At 50.7% G+C, this 25,004-nt stretch overlaps 1 protein-coding gene across 1 annotated transcript in view; it reads right to left on the bottom strand.

Annotated features, from left to right (window-relative positions):
- LOC121276897 (pikachurin) overlaps positions 1 to 25,004 on the bottom strand; it is a 230,528-nt gene that overhangs the window by 19,076 nt on the left and 186,448 nt on the right. The window contains exons 21-22 of the mRNA XM_041185517.1: positions 20,588 to 20,731; positions 12,491 to 12,574 (exon numbers count right to left, since the gene is read on the bottom strand). Coding sequence (XP_041041451.1) covers positions 12,491 to 12,574; positions 20,588 to 20,731 — 228 coding nt within the window. The remainder of the gene's footprint in view (positions 1 to 12,490; positions 12,575 to 20,587; positions 20,732 to 25,004) is intronic.

Genomic DNA, 25,004 nt, shown 5'->3' with positions numbered 1-25,004 from the left:
AGGGGAGTGGAGCTGGAGGAGGTTAGAGAGATAGGGAGGGAAGTGGAGCTGGAGGAGGTTAGAGAGATAGGGAGGGGAGTGGAGCTGGAGGAGGTTACAGAGATAGGGAGGGGAGTGGAGCTGGAGGAGGTTAGAGAGATAGGGAGGGGAGTGGAGCTGGAGGAGGTTACAGAGATAGGGAGGGGAGTGGAGCTGGAGGAGGTTACAGAGATAGGGAGGGGAGTGGAGCTGGAGGAGGTTACAGAGATAGGGAGGGGAGTGGACCTGGAGGAGGTTACAGAGATAGGGAGGGGAGTGGAGCTGGAGGAGGTTACAGAGATAGGGTGGGGTGTAGGGAGCTGGAGGAGGTTAGAGAGATAGGGAGGGGAGTGGAACTGGAGGAGGTTAGAGAGATAGGGAGGGGAGTGGAGCTGGAGGAGGTTACAGAGATAGGGAGGGGAGTGGAGCTGGGGGAGGTTAGAGAGATAGGGAGGGGAGTGGAGCTGCAGGAGGTTACAGAGATAGGGAGGGGAGTGGAGCTGGAGGAGGTTAGAGAGATAGGGAGGGGAGTGGAGCTGGAGGAGGTTGCAGAGATAGGGAGGGGAGTGGAGCTGGAGGAGGTTGCAGAGATAGGGAGGGGAGTGGAGCTGGAGGAGGTTACAGAGATAGGGAGGGGAGTGGAGCTGGAGGAGGTTACAGAGATAGGGAGGGGAGTGGAGCTGGAGGCGGTTACAGAGATAGGGAGGGGAGTGGGGCTGGAGGAGGTTACAGAGATAGGGAGGGGAGTGGAGATAGAGGAGGTAACAGATATAGGGAGGGGAGTGGAGCTGGAGGAGGTTAGAGAGATAGGGAGGGGAGTGGAGCTGGAGGAGGTTACAGAGATAGGGAGGGGAGTGGAATAGAGGAGGTAACAGATATAGGGAGGGGAGTGGAGCTGGAGGAGGTTACAGAGATAGGGAGGGGAGTGGAGCTGGAGGAGGTTAAAGAGATAGGGAGGGGAGTGGAGCTGGAGGAGGTTACAGAGATAGGGAGGGGAGTGGAGCTGGAGGAGGTTACAGAGGTAGGGAGGGGAGTGGAGCTGGACGAGGTTACAGAGATAGGGAGGGGAATGGAGCTGGAGGAGGTTACAGAGATAGGGAGGGGAGTGGAGCTGGAGGAGGTTAGAGAGATAGGGAGGGGAGTGGAGCTGGAGGAGGTTACAGAGATAGGGAGGGGAGTGGAGCTGGAGGAGGTTACAGAGATAGGGAGGGGAGTGGAGCTGGAGGAGGTTAGAGAGATAGGGAGGGGAGTGGAGCTGTAGGAGGTTACAGAGATAGGGAGGGGAGTGGAGCTGGAGGAGGTTACAGAGATAGGGAGGGGCGTGGAGTTGGAGGAGGTTACAGAGATAGGGAGGGGAGTGGATCTGGAGGAGGTTAGAGAGTTAGGGAGGGGAGTGGAGCTGGAGGAGGTTACAGAGATAGGGAGGGGAGTGGAGCTGGAGGAGGTTACAGAGATAGGGAGGGGAGTGGAGCTGGAGGAGGTTACAGAGATAGGGAGGGGAGTGGAGTTGGAGGAGGTTACAGAGATAGGGAGGGGAGTGGAGCTGCAGGAGGTTAGAAAGATAGGGAGGGGAGTGGAGCTGGAGGAGGTTACAGAGGTAGGGAGGGGAGTGGAGCTGGAGGAGGTTACAGAGATAGGGAGGGGAGTGGAGCTGGAGGAGGTTACAGAGATAGGGAGGGGAGTGGAGCTGGAGGAGGTTAGAGAGATAGGGAGGGGAGTGGAGCTGGAGGAGGTTACAGAGATAGGGAGGTGAGTGGAGCTGGAGGAGGTTACAGAGATAGGGAGGGGAGTGGAGCTGGAGGAGGTTACAGAGATAGGGAGGGGAATGAAGCTGGAGGAGGTTACAGAGATAGGGAGGGGAGTGGAGCTAGGGGAGGTTACAGAGATAGGGAGGGGAGTGGAGCTGGAGGAGGTTACAGAGATAGGGAGGGGAGTGGAGCTGGAGGAGGTTACAGAGATAGGGAGGGGAGTGGAGCTGGAGGAGGTTACAGAGATAGGGAGGGGAGTGGAGCTGGAGGAGGTTACAGAGATAGGGAGGGGAGTGGAGCTGCAGGAGGTTAGAGTGATATGGAGGGGAGTGGAGCTGGAGGAGGTTACAGAGGTAGGGAGGGGAGTGGAGCTGGAGGAGGTTACAGAGGTAGGGAGGGGAGTGGAGCTGGAGGAGGTTACAGAGGTAGGGAGGGGAGTGGAGCTGTAGGAGGTTACAGAGATAGGGAGGGGAGTGGAGCTGGAGGAGGTTAGAGAGATAGGGAGGGGAGTGGAGCTGGAGGAGGTTACAGAGATAGGGAGGGGAGTGGAGCTGGAGGAGGTTAGAGAGATAGGGAGGGGAGTGGAGCTGGAGGAGGTTACAGAGATAGGGAGGGGAGTGGAGCTGGAGGAGGTTACAGAGATAGGGAGGGGAGTGGAGCTGGAGGAGGTTACAGAGGTAGGGAGGGGAGTGGAGCTGGAGGAGGTTACAGAGGTAGGGAGGGGAGTGGAGCTGGAGGAGGTTACAGAGGTAGGGAGGGGAGTGGAGCTGTAGGAGGTTACAGAGATAGGGAGGGGTGTGGAGCTGGAGGAGGTTACAGAGATAGGGAGGGGAGTGGAATAGAGGAGGTAACAGATATAGGGAGGGGAGTGGAGCTGGAGGAGGTTAGAGAGATAGGGAGGGGAGTGGAGGTGGAGGAGGTTACAGAGATAGGGAGGGGAGTGGAGCTGGAGGAGGTTACAGAGAGAGGGAGGGGAGTGGACCTGGAGGAGGTTACAGAGATAGGGAGGGGAGTGGAGCTGGAGGAGGTTAGAGAGATAGGGAGGGGTGTGGAGCTGGAGGAGGTTAAAGAGATAGGGAGGGGAGTGGAGCTGGAGGAGGTTAAAGAGATAGGGAGGGGAGTGGAGCTGGAGGAGGTTAGAGAGATAGGGAGGGGAGTGGAGCTGGAGGAGGTTAGAGAGATAGGGAGGGGAGTGGAGCTGGAAAAGGTTAGAGAGATCGGGAGGGGAGTGGAGCTGGAGGAGGTTAAAGAGATAGGGAGGGGAGTGGAGCTGGAGGAGGTTACAGAGATAGGGAGTGGAGTGGAGCTGGAGGAGGTTACAGAGATAGGGAGGGGAGTGGAGCTGGAGGAGGTTAGAGAGATAGGGAGGGGAGTGGAGCTGGAGGAGGTTACAGAGATAGGGAGGGGAGTGGAGCTGGAGGAGGTTACAGAGATAGGGAGGGGAGTGGAGCTGGAGGAGGTTACAGAGATAGGGAGGGGAGTGGAGATAGAGGAGGTAACAGATATAGGGAGGGGAGTGGAGCTGGAGGAGGTTACAGAGATAGGGAGGGGAGTGGAATAGAGGAGGTAACAGATATAGGGAGGGGAGTGGAGCTGGAGGAGGTTAGAGAGATAGGGAGGGGAGTGGAGCTGGAGGAGGTTACAGAGATAGGGAGGGGTGTGGAGCTGGAGTAGGTTAGAGAGATAGGGAGGGGAGTGGAGCTGGAGTAGGTTACAGAGATAGGGAGGGGTGTAGGGGACTGGAGGAGGTTAGAAAGATAGGGAGGGGAGTGGAGCTGGAGGAGGTTACAGAGATAGGGAGGGGAGTGGAGCTGGAGGAGGTTAAAAAGATAGGGAGAGGAGTGGAGCTGGACGAGTTATAGAGATAGGGAGGGGAGTGGAGCTGGAGGAGGTTATGGACGTAGTGAGGGGAGTGGAGCTGGAGGAGGTAACAGAGATAGGGAGGGGAGTGGAGTTGGAGGAGGTTACAGAGATAGGGAGGGGAGTGAAGCTGGAGGAGGTTAGAGAGATAGGGAGGGGAGTGGAGCTGGAGGAGGTTACAGAGATAGGGAGGGGAGTGGAGCTGAAGGAGGTACCAGAGATAGGGAGGGGAGTAGAGCTGGAGGAGGTTACAGAGATAGGGAGGGGAGTGGAGCTGGAGGAGGTTACAGAGATAGGGAGGGGAGTGGAGCTGGAGGAGGTTACAGAGATAGGGAGGGGAGTGGAGCTGGAGGAGGTTACAGAGATAGGGAGGGGAGTGGAGCTGGCGGAGGTTACAGAGATAGGGAGGGGAGTGGAGCTGGAGGAGGTTACAGAGATAGGGAGGGGAGTGGAGCTGGCGGAGGTTAGAGAGATAGGGAGGGGAGTGGAGCTGCAGGAGGTTACAGAGATAGGGAGGGGAGTGGAGCTGGAGGAGGTTACAGAGATAGGGAGGGGAGTGGAGCTGGAGGAGGTTAGAGAGATAGGGAGGGGTGTGGAGCTGGAGGAGGTTACAGACGTAGGGAAGGGTGTGGAGCTGGAGGAGGTTAGAGAGATAGGGAGGGGAGTGGATCTGGAGGAGTTTACAGAGAGAGGGAGGGGAGTGGAGCTGGAGGAGGTTAGAGAGATAGGGAGGGGAATGAAGCTGGGAGAGGTTACAGAGATAGGGAGGGGTGTAGGAGCTGGAGGAGGTTACAGAGATAGGGAGGGGAGTGGAGCTGGAGGAGGTTACAGAGATAGGGAGGGGAGTGGAGCTGGAGGAGGTTACAGAGATAGGGAGGGGAGTGGAGCTGGGGCAGGTTACAGAGATAGGGAGGGGAGTGGAGCTGGAGGAGGTTACAGAGATAGGGAGGGGAGTGGAGCTGGGAGAGGTTACAGAGATAGGGAGGGGAGTGGAGCTGGAGGAGGTTACAGAGATAGGGAGGGGAGTGGAGCTGGAGGAGGTTACAGAGATAGGGAGGGGAGTGGAGCTGGAGGAGGTTAAAGAGATAGGGAGGGGAGTGGAGCTGGAGGAGGTTAAAGAGATAGGGAGGGGAGTGGAGCTGGAGGAGGTTACAGAGATAGGGAGGGGTGTGGAGCTGGAGGAGGTTATGGAGGTAGGGAGGGGAGTGGAGCTGGAGGAGGTTAGAGAGATAGGGAGGGGAGTGGAGCTGGAGGAGGTTACAGAGATAGGGAGGGGAGAGGAGCTGGAGGAGGTTAGAGAGATAGGGAGGGGTGTGGAGCTGGAGGAGGTTACAGAGATAGGGAGGGGTGTGGATCTGGAGGAGGTAAGAGAGATAGGGAGGGGAGTGGAGCTGGAGGAGGTTACAGAGATAGGGAGGGGAGTGGAGCTGGAGGAGGTTAGTGAGATAGGGAGGGGAGTGGAGCTGGAGGAGGTTACAGAGATAGGGAGGGGAATGGAGCTGGAGGAGGTTAGAGAGATAGGGAGGGGAGTGGAGCTGGAGGAGGTTACAGAGATAGGGAGGGGAGTGGAGCTTGAGGATGTTAGAGAGATAGTGAGGGGAGTGGAGCTGGCGGAGTTTACAGAGATAGGGAGGGGAGTGGAGCTGGAGGAGGTTACAGAGATAGGGAGGGGAGTGGAGCTGGGGCAGGTTACAGAGATAGGGAGGGGAGTGGAGCTGGAGGAGGTTACAGAGATAGGGAGGGGAGTGGAGCTGGAGGAGGTTACAGAGATAGGGAGGGGAATGAAGCTGGGGCAGGTTACAGAGATATGGAGGGGAGTGGAGCTGGAGGAGGTTACAGAGATAGGGAGGGGAGTGGAGCTGGAGGAGGTTAAAGAGATAGGGAGGGGAGTGGAGCTGGAGGAGGTTAAAGAGATAGGGAGGGGAGTGGAGCTGGAGGAGGTTACAGAGATAGGGAGGGGTGTGGAGCTGGAGGAGGTTATGGAGGTAGGGAGGGGAGTGGAGCTGGAGGAGGTTAGAGAGATAGGGAGGGGAGTGGAGCTGGAGGAGGTTACAGAGATAGGGAGGGGAGAGGAGCTGGAGGAGGTTAGAGAGATAGGGAGGGTTGTGGAGCTGGAGGAGGTTACAGAGATAGGGAGGGGTGTGGATCTGGAGGAGGTAAGAGAGATAGGGAGGGGAGTGGAGCTGGAGGAGGTTACAGAGATAGGGAGGGGAGTGGAGCTGGAGGAGGTTAGTGAGATAGGGAGGGGAGTGGAGCTGGAGGAGGTTACAGAGATAGGGAGGGGAATGGAGCTGGAGGAGGTTAGAGAGATAGGGAGGGGAGTGGAGCTGGAGGAGGTTACAGAGATAGGGAGGGGAGTGGAGCTTGAGGATGTTAGAGAGATAGTGAGGGGAGTGGAGCTGGCGGAGTTTACAGAGATAGGGAGGGGAGTGGAGCTGGAGGAGGTTACAGAGATAGGGAGGGGAGTGGAGCTGGAGGAGGTTACAGAGATAGGGAGGGGAGTGGAGTTGGAGGAGGTTAAAGAGATAGGGAGTGGAGTGGAGCTGGAGGAGGTTACAGAGATAGGGAGGGGAGTGGAGCTGGAGGAGGTTAGAGAGTTAGTGAGGGGAGTGGAGCTGGAGGAGGTTACAGAGATAGGGAGGGGTGTGGAGCTGGAGTAGGTTAGAGAGATAGGGAGGGGAGTGGAGCTGTAGGAGGTTACAGAGATAGGGAGGGGAATGGAGCTGGAGGAGGTTACAGAGATAGGGAGGGGTGTAGCGGCTGGAGGAGTTTACAGAGATAGGGAGGGGAATGAAGCTGGGGGAGGTTACAGAGATAGGGAGGGGAGTGGAGCTGCAGGAGGTTACGTAGGTAGGGATAGGAGTGGAGCTGGAGGAGGTTACAGAGATAGGGAGGGGAGTGGAGCTGGAGGAGGTAACAGAGATAGGGAGGGGAGTGGAGCTGGAGGAGGTTAAAGAGATAGGGAGGGGAATGAAGCTAGGAGAGGTTAGAGAGATAGGGAGGGGTGTGGAGCTGGAGGAGGTTACAGAGATAGGGAGGGGAGTGGAGCTGGAGGAGGTTACAGAGATAGGGAGGGGAGTGGAGCTGGAGGAGGTTACAGAGGTAGGGTGGGGTGTAGGGGACTGGAGGAGGTTAGAAAGATAGGGAGGGGAGTGGAGCTGGACGAGTTTACAGAGATAGGGAGGGGAGTGGAGCTGGAGGAGGTTATGGACGTAGTGAGGGGAGTGGAGCTGGAGGAGGTTATGGAGGTAGTGAGGGGAGTGGAGCTGGAGGAGGTTACAGAGATAGGGAGGGGAGTGGAGCTGGAGGAGGTTACAGAGATAGGGAGGGGAGTGGAGCTGGAGGAGGTTACAGAGATAGGGAGGGGAGTGGAGCTGGAGGAGGTAACAGAGATAGGGAGGGGAGTGGAGCTGGAGGAGGTTAGAGAGATAGGGAGGGGAGTGGAGCTGGAGGAGGTTACAGAGATAGGGAGTGAAATGGAGTTGGAGGAGGTTAGAGAGATAGGGAGGGGAATGGAGTTGGAGGAGGTTACAGAGATAGGGAGTGAAATGGAGTTGGAGGAGGTTAGAGAGATAGGGAGGGGAATGGAGTTGGAGGAGGTTACAGAGATAGGGAGGGGAGTGGAGCTGGAGGAGGTAACAGAGATAGGGAGGGGAGTGGAGCTGGAGGAGGTAACAGAGATAGGGAGGGGAGTGGAGTTGGAGGAGGTTACAGAGATAGGGAGGGGAGTGGAGCTGGAGGAGGTTACAGAGATAGGGAGGGGAGTGGAGCTGGAGGAGGTTACAGAGATAGGGAGTGAAATGGAGTTGGAGGAGGTTAGAGAGATAGGGAGGGGAATGGAGTTGGAGGAGGTTACAGAGATAGGGAGGGGAGTGGAGCTGGAGGAGGTTACAGAGATAGGGAGGGGAGTGGAGCTGGAGGAGGTTACAGAGATAGGGAGGGGAGTGGAGCTGGAGGAGGTTAAAGAGATAGGGAGGGGAGTGGAGCTGGAGGAGGTTAAAGAGATAGGGAGGGGAGTGGAGCTGGAGGAGGTTACAGAGATAGGGAGGGGAATGTAGCTAGGGGAGGTTAGAGAGATAGGGAGGGGAGTGGAGCTGGAGGAGGTTACAGAGATAGGGAGGGGAGTAGAGCTGGAGGAGGTTACAGAGATAGGGAGGGGAGTGCAGCTGGGGGAGGTTACAGAGATAGGGAGGGGAGTGGAGCTGGAGGAGGTTACAGAGATAGGGAGGGGAGTGGAGCTGGAGGAGGTAGAGAGATAGGGAGGGGAGTGGAGCTGGAGGATATTACAGAGGTAGCGAGGGGAGTGGAGCTGGAGGAGGTTAGAGAGATAGGGAGGAGTGTGGATCTGGAGGAGGTTAGAGAGATAGGGAGTGGAGTGGAGCTGCAGGAGGTTAGAGAGATAGGGAGGGGAGTGGAGCTGCAGGAGGTTACAGAGATAGGGAGGGGAGTGGAGCTGGAGCAGGTTACAGAGATAGGGAGGGGAGTGGAGCTGGAGGAGGTTACAGAGATAGGGAGTGGAGTGGAGCTGGGAGAGGTTAGAGAGATAGGGAGGGGAGTGGAGCTGGAGGAGGTTAGAGAGATAGGGAGGGGAGTGGAGCTGGAGGAGGTTAAAGAGATAGGGAGGGGAATGAAGCTAGGAGAGGTTAGAGAGATAGGGAGGGGAGTGGAGCTGGAGGAGGGTACAGAGTTAGGGAGGGGAGTGGAGCTGGAGGAGGTTACAGAGGTAGGGTGGGGTGTAGGGGACTGGAGGAGGTTAGAAAGATAGGGAGGGGAGTGGAGCTGGAGGAGGTTACAGAGATAGGGAGGGGAGTGGAGCTGGAGGAGGTTATGGACGTAGTGAGGGGAGTGGAGCTGGAGGAGGTTATGGAGGTAGTGAGGGGAGTGGAGCTGGAGGAGGTTACACAGATAGGGAGGGGAGTGGAGCTGGAGGAGGTTACAGAGATAGGGAGGGGAGTGGAGCTGGAGGAGGTTACAGAGATAGGGAGGGGAGTGGAGCTGGAGGAGGTTAGAGAGATAGGGAGGGCAGTGGAGCTGGAGGAGGTAACAGAGATAGGGAGGGGAGTGGAGCTGGAGGAGGTAACAGAGATAGGGAGGGGAGTGGAGTTGGAGGAGGTTACAGAGATAGGGAGGGGAGTGGAGCTGGAGGAGGTTACAGAGATAGGGAGGGGAGTGGAGCTGGAGGAGGTTACAGAGATAGGGAGTGGAATGGAGTTGGAGGAGGTTAGAGAGATAGGGAGGGGAATGGAGTTGGAGGAGGTTACAGAGATAGGGAGGGGAGTGGAGCTGGAGGAGGTTACAGAGATAGGGAGGGGAGTGGAGCTTGAGGAGGTTAGAGAGATAGGGAGGGGAGTGGAGCTGGAGGAGTTTAAAGAGATAGGGAGGGGAGTGGAGCTGGAGGAGGTTAAAGAGATAGGGAGGGGAGTGGAGCTGGAGGAGGTAACAGAGATGGGGAGGGGAATGGAGCTGGAGGAGGTTAGAGAGATAGGGAGGGGAGTGGAGCTGGAGGAGGTTACAGAGATAGGGAGGGGAGTGGAGCTGGAGGAGGTTAGAGAGATAGGGAGGGGAGTGGAGCTGAAGGAGGTTACAGAGATAGGGAGGGGAGTGGAGCTGGAGGAGGTTACAGAGATAGGGAGGGGAGTGGAGCTGAAGGAGGTACCAGAGATAGGGAGGGGAATGGAGCTGGAGGAGGTAACAGAGATAGGGAGGGGAGTGGAGCTGGAGGAGGTTAGAGAGATAGGGAGGGGAGTGGAGCTGGAGGAGGTTACAGAGATAGGGAGGGGAGTGGAGCTGGAGGAGGTTAGAGAGATAGGGAGGGGAGTGGAGCTGGAGGAGGTTACAGAGGTAGGGAAGGGAGTGGAGCTGGAGGAGGTTACAGAGGTAGGGAGGGGAGTGGAGCTGGAGGAGGTTACAGAGAAAGGGAGGGGAGTGGAGCTGGAGGAGGTTACAGAGATAGGGAGGGGTGTGGATCTGGAGGAGGTTAGAGGGATAGGGAGTGGAGTGGATCTGGAGGAGGTTAGAGAGTTAGGGAGGGGTGTAGGGGCTGGAGGAGGTTACAGAGATAGGGAGGGGAGTGGAGCTTGAGGAGGTTAGAGAGATAGGGAGGGGTGTAGGGGCTGGAGGAGGTTACAGAGATAGGGCGTGGTGTGGAGCTGGAGGAGGTTACAGAGATAGGGAGGGGAGTGGAGCTGGAGGAGGTTACAGAGATAGTGAGGGGAGTGGAGCTGGAGGAGGTTACAGAGATAGGGAGGGGTGTAGCGGCTGGAGGAGGTTACAGAGATAGGGCGTGGTGTGGAGCTGGAGGAGGTTACAGAGATAGGGAGGGGAGTGGAGCTGGGAGAGGTTACAGAGATAGGGAGGGGAGTGGAGCTGGAGGAGGTTACAGAGATAGGGAGGGGAGTGGAGCTGGAGGAGGTTACAGATATAGGGAGGGGAGTGGAGCTGGGAGAGGTTACAGAGATAGGGAGGGGCGTGGAGCTGGAGGAGGTTACAGAGATAGGGAGGGGAGTGGAGTTGGAGGAGGTTACAGAGATAGGGAGGGGAGTGGAGCTGGGAGAGGTTACAGAGATAGGGAGGGGAGTGGAGCTGGAGGAGGTTACAGAGATAGGGAGGGGAGTGGAGCTGGAGGAGGTTACAGAGATATGGAGGGGAGTGGAGCTGGGAGAGGTTACAGAGATAGGGAGGGGAGTGGAGCTGGAGGAGGTTACAGAGATAGGGAGGGGAGTGGAGCTGGGAGAGGTTACAGAGATAGGGAGGGGAGTGGAGCTGGAGGAGGTTACAGAGATAGGGAGGGGAGTGGAGCTGGAGGAGGTTACAGATATAGGGAGGGGAGTGGATCTGGAGGAGGTAACAGAGATAGGGAGGGGTGACGCCATGGAGGGATTTATAAGCCAGATGAGAATTTTATGATGAAGCTGGACTGGGAACAAATTTCGATCGGCAGGTACGGGGTTGGTGGCTGAATGGGACTTGTTGCGAGACTCAAGGTAGAAGGTGGGAGTCCAGCCAGGAGTGCACTGGAGCCAAAGCGAACAAAAAATTATTGAGCAGGTCTGGCATCATCTGTCGAGAGAGAAAAAGAGTTAACGTTACGAGAGCAATATGACTCAAGAAGGGTCATACGGACTCGAAACGTTAACTCTGTTTCTCTCTCCACCGATGCTGCCAGACCTGCTGAGATTTTCCAGCGTTTTCTGTTGGGTAGTACTGAACTTAAGTGTGGCTGAAAAAAGAGACATGTCGAAGCTTTTTGTCTTGCACTCATCAGGACACTTCGCGAGAATACCAATATAATGGGGAAGGCAACAATTTATACTGGATGTGGAGGGATTGCTGATTGGTTGGCAAGTGGCATTGCCACGGAGAATGCACCACTGATGGTGACTGACAGTTAACTGCCAAGCATTGTTTGAAATTTAAACCAGGCAACTTGACCCTGATTGGTCAAGGCATTCCCCTGAGGAATGAGTCTGCAAATGGCTGTCACCTTTTTTTGTTTAGCTGAGACAGGTGTAATTTTTTTTTAAGACATTCGTGGGCATCACTGGCTAGGCCAGCATTTATTGCCCATCCCTAATTGCCCTTGCTCAGAGGGCATTTTTAAGAGTCAACCACGTTGCTGTGGGTCTGGAGTCACACGTAGGCCAGACCAGGTAAGGACAGCAGATTTCCTTCCCCAAAGGGGCATTAGTGACCCAGATGGGTTTTTACAACAATCGACGATGGTTTCATGGGCCTGGATTTTCCCTACGGTGGGTGGGGAGCAGGGGTGGAGCTGATGGCCGCTGGCGATCGGCTGAGGCGCCGCCATTTTACGCGGGCGGGCCAATGACGCGTGGCCGTTAGCGAGGGGGGAGGGGGGAGGGGGGTAGAGTCAGGGCCCGGGCTCTGTCGCGCATGAGCAATCTCCGGGAGATTGAATAGACAATAAAAAAACTTCAATAAATAATGTAAAAATTTATTCAAACATGTTCCCCTCATGTGACTGCAACACATGAGTTGGGACTTGTTTGTAAGAGTGGGAAAATTTACTTAATTGTTTTATAAAAGCTTCAGGAAGCCTCATCCCACCCATGGATGAGGTTTCCTGAAAAACGGCAAGGCTGCTTGGGGTTTTCGCCTGCCCCTTAAGGTTGGACAGCCAGCATTCATAAATGCTTTAATTATATTCTTAATGGTCCCTAGAGCATTGCCCTGGGTCTCTGCGTTACCAGTCCACTGACAGTACCACTATGCCACTGCCTGCCCTGAGTGTGTATAGGTTCTTTCTGTCCGCAAAGTACAGGGCCATGTGTGTTAATATGTGACTTCCAGTACACGCAAACGCACCACACTGTAAATTGGCTGTCAGTGTAATGCTTAGCACACTCAGGATTATTCAGCAAATGCTGTCCCGTCGTGGAATTATATCTCATGTCGGACACTGTATTTGAGTTTTGCAAGTACGGGTCTGTACCTTGCCCTTTGTGACCAGCGGAAGAGACTTGCTGTTTGGTACAATCCGCCAGTCTTTGAGACATGTGGCCGAGCATTACACTGGCAATGAAATCCATACACCACGTTACTCATTTGTGTGACAGGCAGAACGTCTCTTTGGCTTGACGGCAGCATCCTGTTAGTGGCCAATACCACTCGTGTTGCTGCTGCATAGTAGCAGCGTGAAACAGCCAGCTTCACTTGTTGCTCAAATCTTTGCGATACCTGCCCTGTTGGGGTAATCTGGGACAGACTGGGCACTTTTCGGGACCGAAAGTGACGGCCTTAGGCCCGTTCATGAGTTTGTGATCAAGTGAGGGAAGCCATTGTCCTGCTACTTCCTACATAGGTCAACAACAAAAGGCACATACACATGCAAAAAAGGGACTCACCGAACTGCCTTCACCCGATGCCACCGGTCATCATGAAATGATCCATTCACCATGATGTCAACAGTGCCACTGCCAAGGTTATAACTGGAACAATACAGAGAGCGATATAAACACCCGGGTAAATACAGGAACAATACAGACAGCGATACAAACACCCAGGTAAATACAGGAACAATACAGAGAGCAATATAAACACCCAGGTAAATGCAGGAACAATACAGAGAGCGATATAAACAACCGGGAAAATACAGGAACAATACAGAGAGTGATATAATCACCCGGGAAAATACAGGAACAATACAGAGAGCGATATAAACACCCGGGTAAATACAGGAACAATACAGACAGCGATATAAACACCCGGGTAAATATAGGAACAATACAGAGAGCAATATAAACACCCAGGTAAATACAGGAATAATACAGAGTGTGATATAAACACCCAGGTAAACACAGGAACAATACATAGAGCGATATAAACACCCAGGAAAATACAGGAACAACACAGAGAGCGATATAAACACCCAGGTAAACACAAGGACAATAGAGAGAGTGATATAAACAGCCGGGTAAATACAGGGACAATACAGAGAGCAATATAAACACCCGGGTAAATACAGGGACAACACAGAGAACAATATAAACACCCGGGTAAATACAGGGACAATATAGAGAGTGATATAAAGACCCGGGAAAATACAGGGACAATATAGAGAGTGAAATAAACACCCGGGTAAATACAGGGACAATACAGAGAGCGATATAAATACCCAGGTAAATACAGGGACAATACAGAGAGTGACATAAACACCCGGGTAAATACAGGAACAGTACAGAGTGTGATATAAACACCAGGGTAAATACAGGAACGTAATAGAGAGCGACAGAAACACCTGGGTAAATACAGGGACAATATAGAGAGTGATATAAACACCTGGGTAAATAAGGGACAATACAGAGAGCAATATAAATACCCGGGTAAATATAAGAACAATACAGAGAGTGATATAAACACCCGGGTAAATACAGGAACAAAATAGAGAGCGATATAAACACCCGGGTAAATACAGGGACAATACAGAGAGCGATATAAACACCCGGGTAAATACAAGAACAATACAGAGAATGATATAAACACCCAGGTAAATACAAGAACAATACAGAGAGCGATATAAACACCCGGGTAAATACAGGAACATAATAGAGAGCGATATAAACACCCAGGTAAATACAGGAACGTAATACAGAGTGATAGAAACACCGGGTAAATACAGAGATAATATAGAGAGTGATATAAACACCCAGGTAAATACCGGAACAATACAGACAGCGATATAAACACCAGGGTAAATACAGGAACAATACAGACAGCGATATAAAGACCCGGGTAAATACAGGGACAATACAGAGAGCAGTATAAACACCCGGATAAATACAGGAACAATACACAGAGAAATATAAACACCCAGGTAAATAGAGGAACAATATAAAGAGCAATGTAAACACCTGGGTAAATACAGCAACAATACAGAAAGTGATATAAACATCTGTGCAAATACAGGGACAATACAGAGAGCAATATAAACACCCAGGTAAATACAGGAATAATACAGAGTGTGATATAAACACCCGGGTAAACACAGGAACAATACATAGAGCGATATAAACACCCGGGTAAATACAGGAACAATACAGAGAGCGATATAAACACCCGGGTAAACACAGGGACAATATAGAGAGTGATATAAAGACCCGGGAAAATACAGGGACAATACAGAGTGTGAAATAAACACCCAGGTAAATACAGGGACAATACAGAGAGCGATATAAACACCCAGGTAAATACAGGGACAATACAGAGAGTGATATAAACACCCGGGTAAATATAGGAACAGTACAGAGAGTGATATAAACACCCGGGTAAATACAGGAACAAAATAGAGAGTGATATAAACACTCGGTTAAATAGAAGAACAATACAGAGAGCGATATAAACTCCCGGGTAAATACAAGAACAATACAGAGAGCAATATAACCACCCGGGTAAATACAGGAACAATACAGAGAGTGATATAAACACCCGGGTAAATACAGGAACAATACAGAGAGTGATATAAACACCTGGGTAAATACAGGAACAAAATAGAGAGCGATATAAACGCCCGGGTAAATACAGGGACAAAATAGAGAGCGATATAAACACCCGGGTAAATAAGAGACAATACAGAGTGCGATATAAACACCCAGGTAAATACAGGGACAATACAGAGAGCGATATAAACACCCGGGTAAATACAGGAACATAATAGAGAGCGATATAAACACCCAGGTAAATACAGGAACGTAATGCAGAGTGATAGAAACACTGGGTAAATACAGAGGCAATATAGAGAGTGATATAAACACCCAGGTAAATACAGGAACCTAATAGAGAGCAATATAAACACCCAGGTAAATACCGGAACAATACAGACAGCGATATAAACACCCGGGTAAATACAGGAACAATACAGACAGCGATATAAACACCCAGGTAAATACAGGGACAACACAGAGAGCAATATAAACACCCGGGTAAATACAGGGACAATATAGAGAGTGATATAAACACCCGGGTAAATACAGGAACAATACAGAGAGCGATATAAACACCCAGGTAAACACAGGGACAATATAGAGAGTGATATAAACACCCGGGTAAATACAGGGACAATATAGAGAGTGATATAAAGACCCGGGAAAATACAGGGACAATACAGAGAGTGAAATAAACACCCGGGTAAATACAGGGACAATACAGAGAGCGATATAAACACCCAGGTAAATACAGGGACAATACAGAGAGTGATATAAACATCCGGGTAAATACAGGAACAAAATAGAGAGCGATATAAACACCCGGGTAAATACAGGGACAATACAGAGAGCGATATAAACACCCGGGTAAATACAAGAACAATACAGAGAGTGATATAAACACCCGGGTAAATACAGGGACAATACAGAGAGCGATATAAACACCCGGGTAAATACAGGAACATAATAAAGAGCGATATAAACACCCAGGTAAATACAGGAACGTAATACAGAGTGATAGAAACACCGGGTAAATACAGGAACAATATAGAGAGTGATATAAACACCCAGGTAAATACCGGAACAATACAGACAGCGATATAAACACCAGGGTAAATACAGGAACAATACAGACAGCGATATAAAGACCCGGGTAAATACAGGGACAATACAGAGAGCGGTATAAACACCCGGATAAATACAGGAACAATACAGAGAGAAATATAAACACCCGGGTAAATAGAGGAACAATATAAAGAGCAATGTAAACACCTGGGTAAATACAGCAACAATACAGAGAGTGATATAAACACCTGGGTAAATACAGGGACAATACAGAGAACAATATAAACACCCAGGTAAATACAGGAATAATACAGAGAGCGATATAAACACCCAGGTAAACACAGGGACAATATAGAGAGTGATATAAACACCCGGGTAAATACAGGGACAATATAGAGAGTGAAATAAAGACCCGGGAAAATACAGGGACAATACAGAGAGTGAAATAAACACCCGGGTAAATACAGGGACAATACAGAGAGCGATGTAAACACCCAGGTAAATACAGGGACAATACAGAGAGTGATATAAACACCCGGGTAAATATAGGAACAGTACAGAGTGTGATATAAACACCCGGGTAAATACAGGAATGTAATAGAGAGCGATATAAACACCTGGGTAAATACAGGGACAATATAGAGAGTGATATAAACAACCAGGTAAATACAGGAACCTAATAGAGAGCAATATAAACAACTGGGTAAATACAGGAACAATACAGAGAGCGATATAAACACCCAGGAAAATACAGGAACAACACAGAGAGCGATATAAACACCCGGTTAAATACAGGAACCTAATAGAGAGCAATATAAACACCCGGGTAAATACAGGGACAATATAGAGAGTGATATAAACACCTGGGTAAATACAGGGACAATATAAAGAGTGATATAAACACCCGGGTAAATACAGGAACAATACAGAGAGCGATATAAACACCCAGGTAAACACAGGGACAATATAGAGAGTGATATAAACACCCGGGTAAATACAGGAACAGTACAGAGCGTGATATAAACACCTAGGTAAATACAGGAACGTAATAGAGAGTGACAGAAACACCTGGGTAAATACAGGGACAATACAGAGAGCAATATAAATACCCGGGTAAATACAGGGACAATACAGAGAGCGATATAAACACCCGGGTAAATACAGGAACATAATAGAGAGCGAAATAAACACCCAGGTAAATACAGGAACGTAATACAGAGTGATAGGAACTCCGGGTAAATACAGAGACAATATAGAGAGTGATATAAACACCCAAGTAAACACCGGAACAATACAAACAGTGATATAAACACCAGGGTAAATACAGGAACGATACAGACAGCGATATAAAGACCTGGGTAAATACAGGGACAATACAGAGAGCAGTATAAACACCCGGATAAATACAGGAACAATACAAAGAGAAATATAAACACCCGGGTAACTAGAGGAATAATACAGAGTGTGATATAAACACCCGGATAAACACAGGAACAATACATAGAGCGATATAAACACCCAGGTAAACACAGGGACAATACAGAGAGTGAAATAAACACCCGGGTAAATACAGGGACAATACAGAGAGCGATATAAACACCCAGGTAAATACAGGGACAATACAGAGAGTGATATAAACACCCGGGTAAATATAGGAACAGTACAGAGTGTGATATAAACACCCGGGTAAATACAGGAACGTAATAGAGAGCGATAGAAACACCTGGGTAAATACAGGGACAATATAGAGAGTGATATAAACAACCAGGTAAATACAGAAACCTAATAGAGAGCAATATAAACACCTGGGTAAATACAGGAACAATACAGAGAGCGATATAAACTCCCGGGTAAATAAGGGACAATACAGAGAGCAATATAAATACCCGGGTAAATATAAGAATAATACAGAGAGTGATATAAACACCTGGGTAAATACAGGAACAAAATAGAGAGCGATATAAACACCCGGGTAAATACAGGGACAATACAGACAGTGATATAAACACCCAGGTAAATACAGGGACAATACAGAGAGTGATATAAACACCCGGGTAAATACAGGAACATAATAGAGAGCGATATAAACACCCAGGTAAATACAGGAACGTAATACAGAGTGATAGAAACACTGGGTAAATACAGAGGCAATATAGAGAGTGATATAAACACCCAGGTAAATACAGGAACCTAATAGAGAGCAATATAAACACCCAGGTAAATACCGGAACAATACAGACAGCGATATAAACACCCAGGTAAATACAGGAACAATACAGACAGCGATATAAACACCGGGTAAATACAGGGACAATACACAGAGCAGTATAAACACCCGGATAAATACAGGAACAATACACAGAGAAATATAAACACCCGGGTAAATAGAGGAATAATATAGAGAGCAATGTAAACACCTGGGTAAATACAACAACAATACCGAGAGTGATATAAACACCTGGGTAAATACAGGGACAATACAGAGAGCAATATAAACACCCAGGTAAATACAGGAATAATACAGAGTGTGATATAAACACCCGGGTAAACACAGGAACAATATATAGGGTGATATAAACACCCGGGTAAATACAGGAACAATACAGAGAGCGATATAAACACCCAGGTAACCACAGGGACAATATAGAGAGTGATATAAAGACCCGGGTAAATACTGGGACAATATAGAGAGTGATATAAACACCCGGGTAAATACAGGGACAATACAGGAAGTGATATAAACACCTGGGAAAATACAGGGACAATACAGAGAGCGATATAAAGACCCAGGAAAATACAGGGACAATACAGAGAGTGATATAAACACCCGGGTAAATACAGGGACAATATAGAGAGTGATATAATCACCCGGGTAAATACAGGGACAATACAGAGAGCGAAATAAACACCCGGGTAAATACAGGGTCAGTATAGGTACCTGTATAAAGACCTCCATATGTATGGAAAGATTAAAGTGATGTTATGCCCTGGGCTTAATATAATTTTATTTTTGTTATCCTCTCGTGAACTCATTGCTGATGTTGATAACAATGTTCGGAGCAGATCTCTCCTGACCGGACTACATGATTACTCTTCATTGTGTGAGCACAGTCAGTGAGTATCAAGCAGGCTCTTTGACTGCCGTGGGAATCATCACCTTTCCCCCCTCCTCTCCAGATCCACCTCCTCTCCATGGGGGCACTAGGCCGCTAGCTGGAGCTGACTTATTCCTCTCAGCCAGAGTTGCTAACTCTGACCCTAACCACTGTCGAGATCTCGCATTGGGTCACTCAGCCCAGACTGCAGGTGGAAATAGGGACCATCATGGTTTATGTTACCCAGTACCACAGTGCGTTAACTGAAAGTAGCATGGGGGATACTCCAGCTGCTAAATCCTATGCTCCTAACAAACTGAGCAAACGAGCCAGGGGTCATTGAACTGGATTTGAGGAATTCCCTTCCCAACCTCTGTTCCGCAGTCCCTTAAATTCCCGGTATTTGGGAGGTTGATTCACTGCGGGCGTTCAATAAGGAGCCAGAGTTGTCCATCGCCGAGATCACTGTGTACTGGAGGTAGCTGGGACGTTGAATATGAGAGTCATGGCCACTGTGGTTCACTGGAACCCGGAGGGCGAAGAGAGATTTTCCAACTTGTTTCCTCTTTGAATTGGCCTTGATTTTTTTTTTTTTTCCGGGAATTTGGTGCAGGTGACATTGAACATTAGGGAATGTGACTGTTAATTACACCCTGGCTGTTTGGGACATGCTGAAAGGAGAGGTTAGTCTTTTCCTGTCCCTTCGTGTGTTTATAAAACCAGTGAACACTTTACCACCTGTGGTTGCATTGAGCAACGGCCCACATTCACTTGTAAAATATCCTTGACGGTGTCAGCCACAGCTCAAACCACACACCAAGGCCCAGGCTCCAACCTCACACCAAGGCCCAGGCTCCAACCACACACCAAGGCCCAGGCTCCAACCACACACCAAGGCCCAGGCTCCAACCACACACCAAGGCCCAGGCTCCAACCTCACACCAAGGCCCAGGCTCAAACCACACACCAAGGCCCAGGCTCAAACCACACACCAAGGCCCAGGCTCCAACCTCACACCAAGGCCCAGGCTCCAACCACACACCAAGGCCCAGGCTCCAACCTCACACCAAGGCCCAGGCTCCAACCTCACACCAAGGCCCAGGCTCAAACCACACACCAAGGCCCAGGCTCAAACCACACACCAAGGCCCAGGCTCCAACCTCACACCAAGGCCCAGGCTCCAACCTCACACCAAGGCCCAGGCTCCAACCACACACCAAGGCCCAGGCTCCAACCACACACCAAGGCCCAGGCTCCAACCACACACCAAGGCCCAGGCCCCAACCTCACACCAAGGCCCAGGCTCCAACCTCACACCAAGGCCCAGGCTCCAACCTCACACCAAGGCCCGGGCTCCAACCTCACACCAAGGCCCAGGCTCCAACCACACACCAAGGCCCAGGCTCCAACCACACACCAAGGCCCAGGCTCCAACCTCACACCAAGGCCCAGGCTCCAACCACACACCAAGGCCCAGGCTCCAACCTCACACCAAGGTCCAGGCTCCAACCACACACCAAGGCCCAGGCTCCAACCACACACCAAGGCCCAGGCTCCAACCACACACCAAGGCCCAGGCTCCAACCACACACCAAGGCCCAGGCTCCAACCACACACCAAGGCCCAGGCTCAAACCACACACCAAGGCCCAGGCTCAAGCCACACACCAAGGCCCAGGCTCAAATCACACACCCAAGGCCCAGGCTCCAACCACAGACCAAGGCCCAGGCTCCAACCTCACACCAAGGCCCAGGCTGCAAACACACACCAAGGCCCAGGCTGCAAACACACACCAAGGCCCAGGCTGCAAACACACACCAAGGCCCAGGCTGCAAACACACACCAAGGCCCAGACACTAACCTGAACACCAAGGCACCATCCTGGAGACCGAGTGAGATGAAGTCACTGTTAAGCCTCATTGTACTGTCTCCTCTCCATAGCAACAACCCATCATCAACTGTTGTCTTAAACCTCATGAAGATGTTGGATCTGGTTCCTGAGACTCTGGTCGGCAGATAACAGAAAAGGAACAGACCTCAGTTCAAGAACGACCTGGAACCATTCACTCAAATGGGGCCATCACCAATCAACTAAAGCAAATAGAAACAAGGGGGAGAATTTTCTCCCCGTTGGGTTGGGGGATGGGGGTTGTGTGGGGGCGGGGGCGAGGGGGAGTGCAGCCGATCGGTTCCCCCAATTGGCCGGGCGCTGCCATTTTACGTGGGCAGGCCAGTTAAGGCCTGCCCAACTGGACGAGCACCCGGAAGTGCCGAGCGTTCCCTGTGTTGCCTGAGTCGGGGAGTCTGTGCCTCAGGGAGATTACTTTCACTTATTGTTAGGGGAGACACAGGAAGAATTTATTGAAAGGGAACGAATTGCTTAAAACCTCCAGGCAGCCAGCAGCGCTACCAACAGTTAAAGGTTACCAGATGAACCTTGCACCGCCTTAGAGCCTGCAAACAACAGAAAGGCCTTGGAGTGGGACTGCAGTCAGAGGATAGCAACAACATAGACTGTGTGTGCTCTTCAGGAGATAAGGGAAGGATAGATGGCCCCGGCCTAGATAGGGGGATAAGTCTCTGCTGGCGTGAAGGAGCACGTATGATGTAACCGAAATGCTGACAAGATAGGAGTTTGAACATTGTTCTTGTATGTGATCAGTAAGCGTATAAAATAAGCTTGTAGTTTAGCAGAGCCTTGAGGTGGTCCTCTCCTTGCAATCGCTCGAATAAACCATCGTGACCTGTACCTGAGACTCCTGCGGCCCGTTTGTCAAAGTGACCACAGCAGTCATAAAACACGGATTAAAGGTGAACAAAGGTTTTAAGGACCTGTCCCCTTATGGTGAAACTGTCACGGGAGCTGGGGATTAAAACAATTTCAAACACTTTTAAAAACCTTCGTGAAACCTCACCCCGCCCCGTGGAGGAGGTTTCATGATAAAAGGCGACGAAGGCCGCCTGGGGTCTTAGCCTGCCGCCCCCCCCACCCCCACCCCCACCCCCGCCTCCACCCCCGCCCCCGCCCCCACCCACCTACCCCCACCCCCACCCCCGCCTCCACCCACCCCCACCCCCGCCCCCACCCCCGCCCCCCGCACCCCCCCCCCCCCCCCCCCCCCCACCCCCACCCCCGCCAACCTTAAGGCTGGACGGTGCAGCTCAGCTCATTGCTTCATTGCCTTTTTAAACGGCCTCAATAGGGCCAATTCGGCTGCGCGCCCACCGAACTGAACATCTAAACGATGCACGGTGAAGTGGGGACGCACGCCCGACGTCACCCCGCCTCACTTTACGCCTCGGTGAGCGGGCCCCGCCACCACCACCCCCCACCCCCACCCCACCGCCCCCCACCCCCCCACCCCACCGACTCGCCGAGCCGAAGACTCTGCCCAAGGTCATTGCTGCAAAAAAAAAAGATTTTTTTTTGTCGAAGCTTTTCATTTTGCACTCATCAGAACAATTTGCAAGAAAAACACCAATCCAATGGCTGGGGAAACATCATTTTTTTTTATACTGTATGAGAACAGAGTAGTGATTGGTCGGCCATGGATAATGCATGAGTTGATGCTGACTGACAGTTAACTGCCGAGCGTTGTTTGAAATTTAAACCAGGCAGTTTGACTCTAATTGGTCAAGACGTTGCCCTGGGGAATGGACCAGTGAATGGCTGTCACTTATTTTGTTTTGTTTAGCTGAAACAGGTGCAATGTGTGTACATGTTCTTCCCGTCTGCAAGGAACAGGGCCCTGTGTATTAATATCTTCCAGTACACACACAAATGTGCCACATTGCAAGCTTGGCAGACAATCCTAAACTGGTTTTAGCACATTGAGGATTATTCAGCGAATATTGTCCAATCGCGGAATCAGGTCTAGTGTTGAGCACTCTCCAGACCCCCGCTTGGAGAACTGTGCTCAGTTCTGGACACCAGACCTTAGGAAGGGTGTTAAGGCCTTAGAGTGGGTGCAGAGGAGATTTAATATAATGGTGTCAGGGATGAGGGGCTTCAGCGATATGGAGAGACTGGAGATGGTGGGGTTGTTTTCCTGAGAGCGGAGAAGGTTAAGCGGAGATTTGATCGAGGTGCTCAAAATCATAAGGGGTCACTTTTATTTTTTCATGGTATATTTGGCGTCACTGGCTGGGCCAGCATTTATTGCCCATCCCTAATTGCCCCTGAGAAGGTGGTGGTGAGCTGCCTTCTTGAACCGCTGCAGTACCTGTGGTGTAGGTACACATGGGCCCAGAAAGGGGGCAGACAGGGAGAAACTGTTTCTGTTGGTAGAAAGTCAAAACACAAAATGATGATCAGGAAACAGATTCAGTGACAACTTTCAAAAGGAAATTAGATAAATAATTGAAAATAAAATATTTACAGGGTTTGGGGAACATCAGAACATAGGAGCAGAAGTAGGCCATTCGGCCCATCGAGTCTGCTCCACCATTCAGTCAGATCATGGCTGATCTGATAATCCTCAACTCCACTTTCCTGCCTTTTCCCCATAACCCTTGATTCCCTTACTGGTTAAAAATCTGTCTATCTTAGCCTTGAATATATTTAACGACCCAGCCTCTACAGCCCTCTGTGGTAAAGAATTCCACAGATTGACTACCCTCTGAGAGAAGAAATTCCTCCTCATCTCTGTCTTAAATGGGTGACCACTCACTCTGAGATTATGCCCCCTGGTCCTAGATTCTCCCACAAGGGGAAACAACCTCTCAGCATCTACCTTGTCAGGCCCCCTAAGAATCTTATATGTTTCAATAAGGTCGCCTTTCATTCTTCTAAACTCCAATGAGTACAGACCCAACCTACTCAACCTCTCCTCATAAGAAAATCCCTCCATACCCGGGATCAACCTAGTGAACCTTCTCTGGACTGCCTCTAATGTCAGTATATCTTTCTACAAATAAGGGGACCAAAACTGTTCACAGTATTCTAGGTGTGGTCTAATTAGTGCCTTGTATAGTTTTAGCAAGATTTCCCTACTCTTATACTCCATTCCCTTTGAAAAAAAGGCCAACATTCCATTTGCCTTCCCTATTACCTGCTGAACTTGTTTGTTAGCTTTTTGGGATTCATGCACGAGGACCCCCAAATCCCTCTGTGCTGCAGCTTTCTGCAGTTTTTCAATCTCCTGATGAATACCATGCCCCATGTTAGCACCTACTGTTTGGTGGCCTGTAAACAACTCCAACCCGATGTCTGCTGCCCTTTGCTGTTTCTTAGCTCCGCCCAAACAGATTCCACATTTTGTTCTCGCGACCTGAGATCCTCCCACTCCCCCCACCCCCACCCAGTGACAAGATAGGTTACACAGCACCAGCAAAACACCCTATGAGGATATTGGTCCCGGTCCTGTGGAGGTGCAATCCGTCCGGCTTGTACAGGTCCTACCTGCCCCAGAGCTGGTCCCCATGCCTCCGAAATCTGATGCCCTCCCTCCCTCCTACGCTAACTCTCCAGCCATGGGTTCAATCGCTCAATCCTCATCAGCATGTGGCACTGAGCTTACCGCTCTGAGGTCCTGCTTCTTAATTTCCTTCCTAACTCCCTAAAATGTGCTTTCAGGACCTCATCCCTCTCCTTATCTATGTCATTGGTCCCAACGTGGACCACGACCTCTGGCTGTTCACCCTCCCCCAGAAGAATGTCCTGCAAGCCGCTCTGTGACATCCTTGACCCTGGCATCAGGGAGGCAACATAACATCCTGGAGTCACGTTTACTGCCACAGAGATACCTGTCTGATTCCCCTGACGGTGGAATCCCCTATTACTATTGCTGTGCCATACAAACATATGAACATACAAATATACGAAAATAGGAACAGAAGTAGGCCATTCAGCGCTGCTCTGACATTCAATAAGATCATGGTTGATCTGTTCCTGTTTCGATTTCCACATCCCCATCTATCCCCGATAGCCTTTGATTCCTTTGCCTAACAAGAATCTATCTACCTCCACCTTAAAGATATACAATAACCCCACCTCCACCACCTCCTGAGGCAGAGAGTTCCAAGTCACACAACCCTCTGAGAGAAAAAAATTCTCCTCATCTCTGTCCTAAAAGGGCGACCCCCTAATTTTAAAACACTGCCCCCTAGTTCTGGACTCACCCACAAGGGAAACATCCTTTCAACGCCCACCTTGTCAAGGCCATTCAGGATCTTGTACACTTCAATCAAATCACCCCTCACTCTTCTAAACTCCAGTGGAAACAAGCCCAGTCTGTCCAACTTTCCCTCATAAGACAACCCACTCGTTCCAGGGGCAG

The sequence above is a fragment of the Carcharodon carcharias genome, chromosome 4 (assembly GCF_017639515.1).
Source record: "Carcharodon carcharias isolate sCarCar2 chromosome 4, sCarCar2.pri, whole genome shotgun sequence".
NCBI classification, from domain to species: domain Eukaryota; kingdom Metazoa; phylum Chordata; class Chondrichthyes; order Lamniformes; family Lamnidae; genus Carcharodon; species Carcharodon carcharias.
Note: the sequence above shows the minus strand (reverse complement) of the source record. Positions and strands in the feature narration are given on the sequence as shown.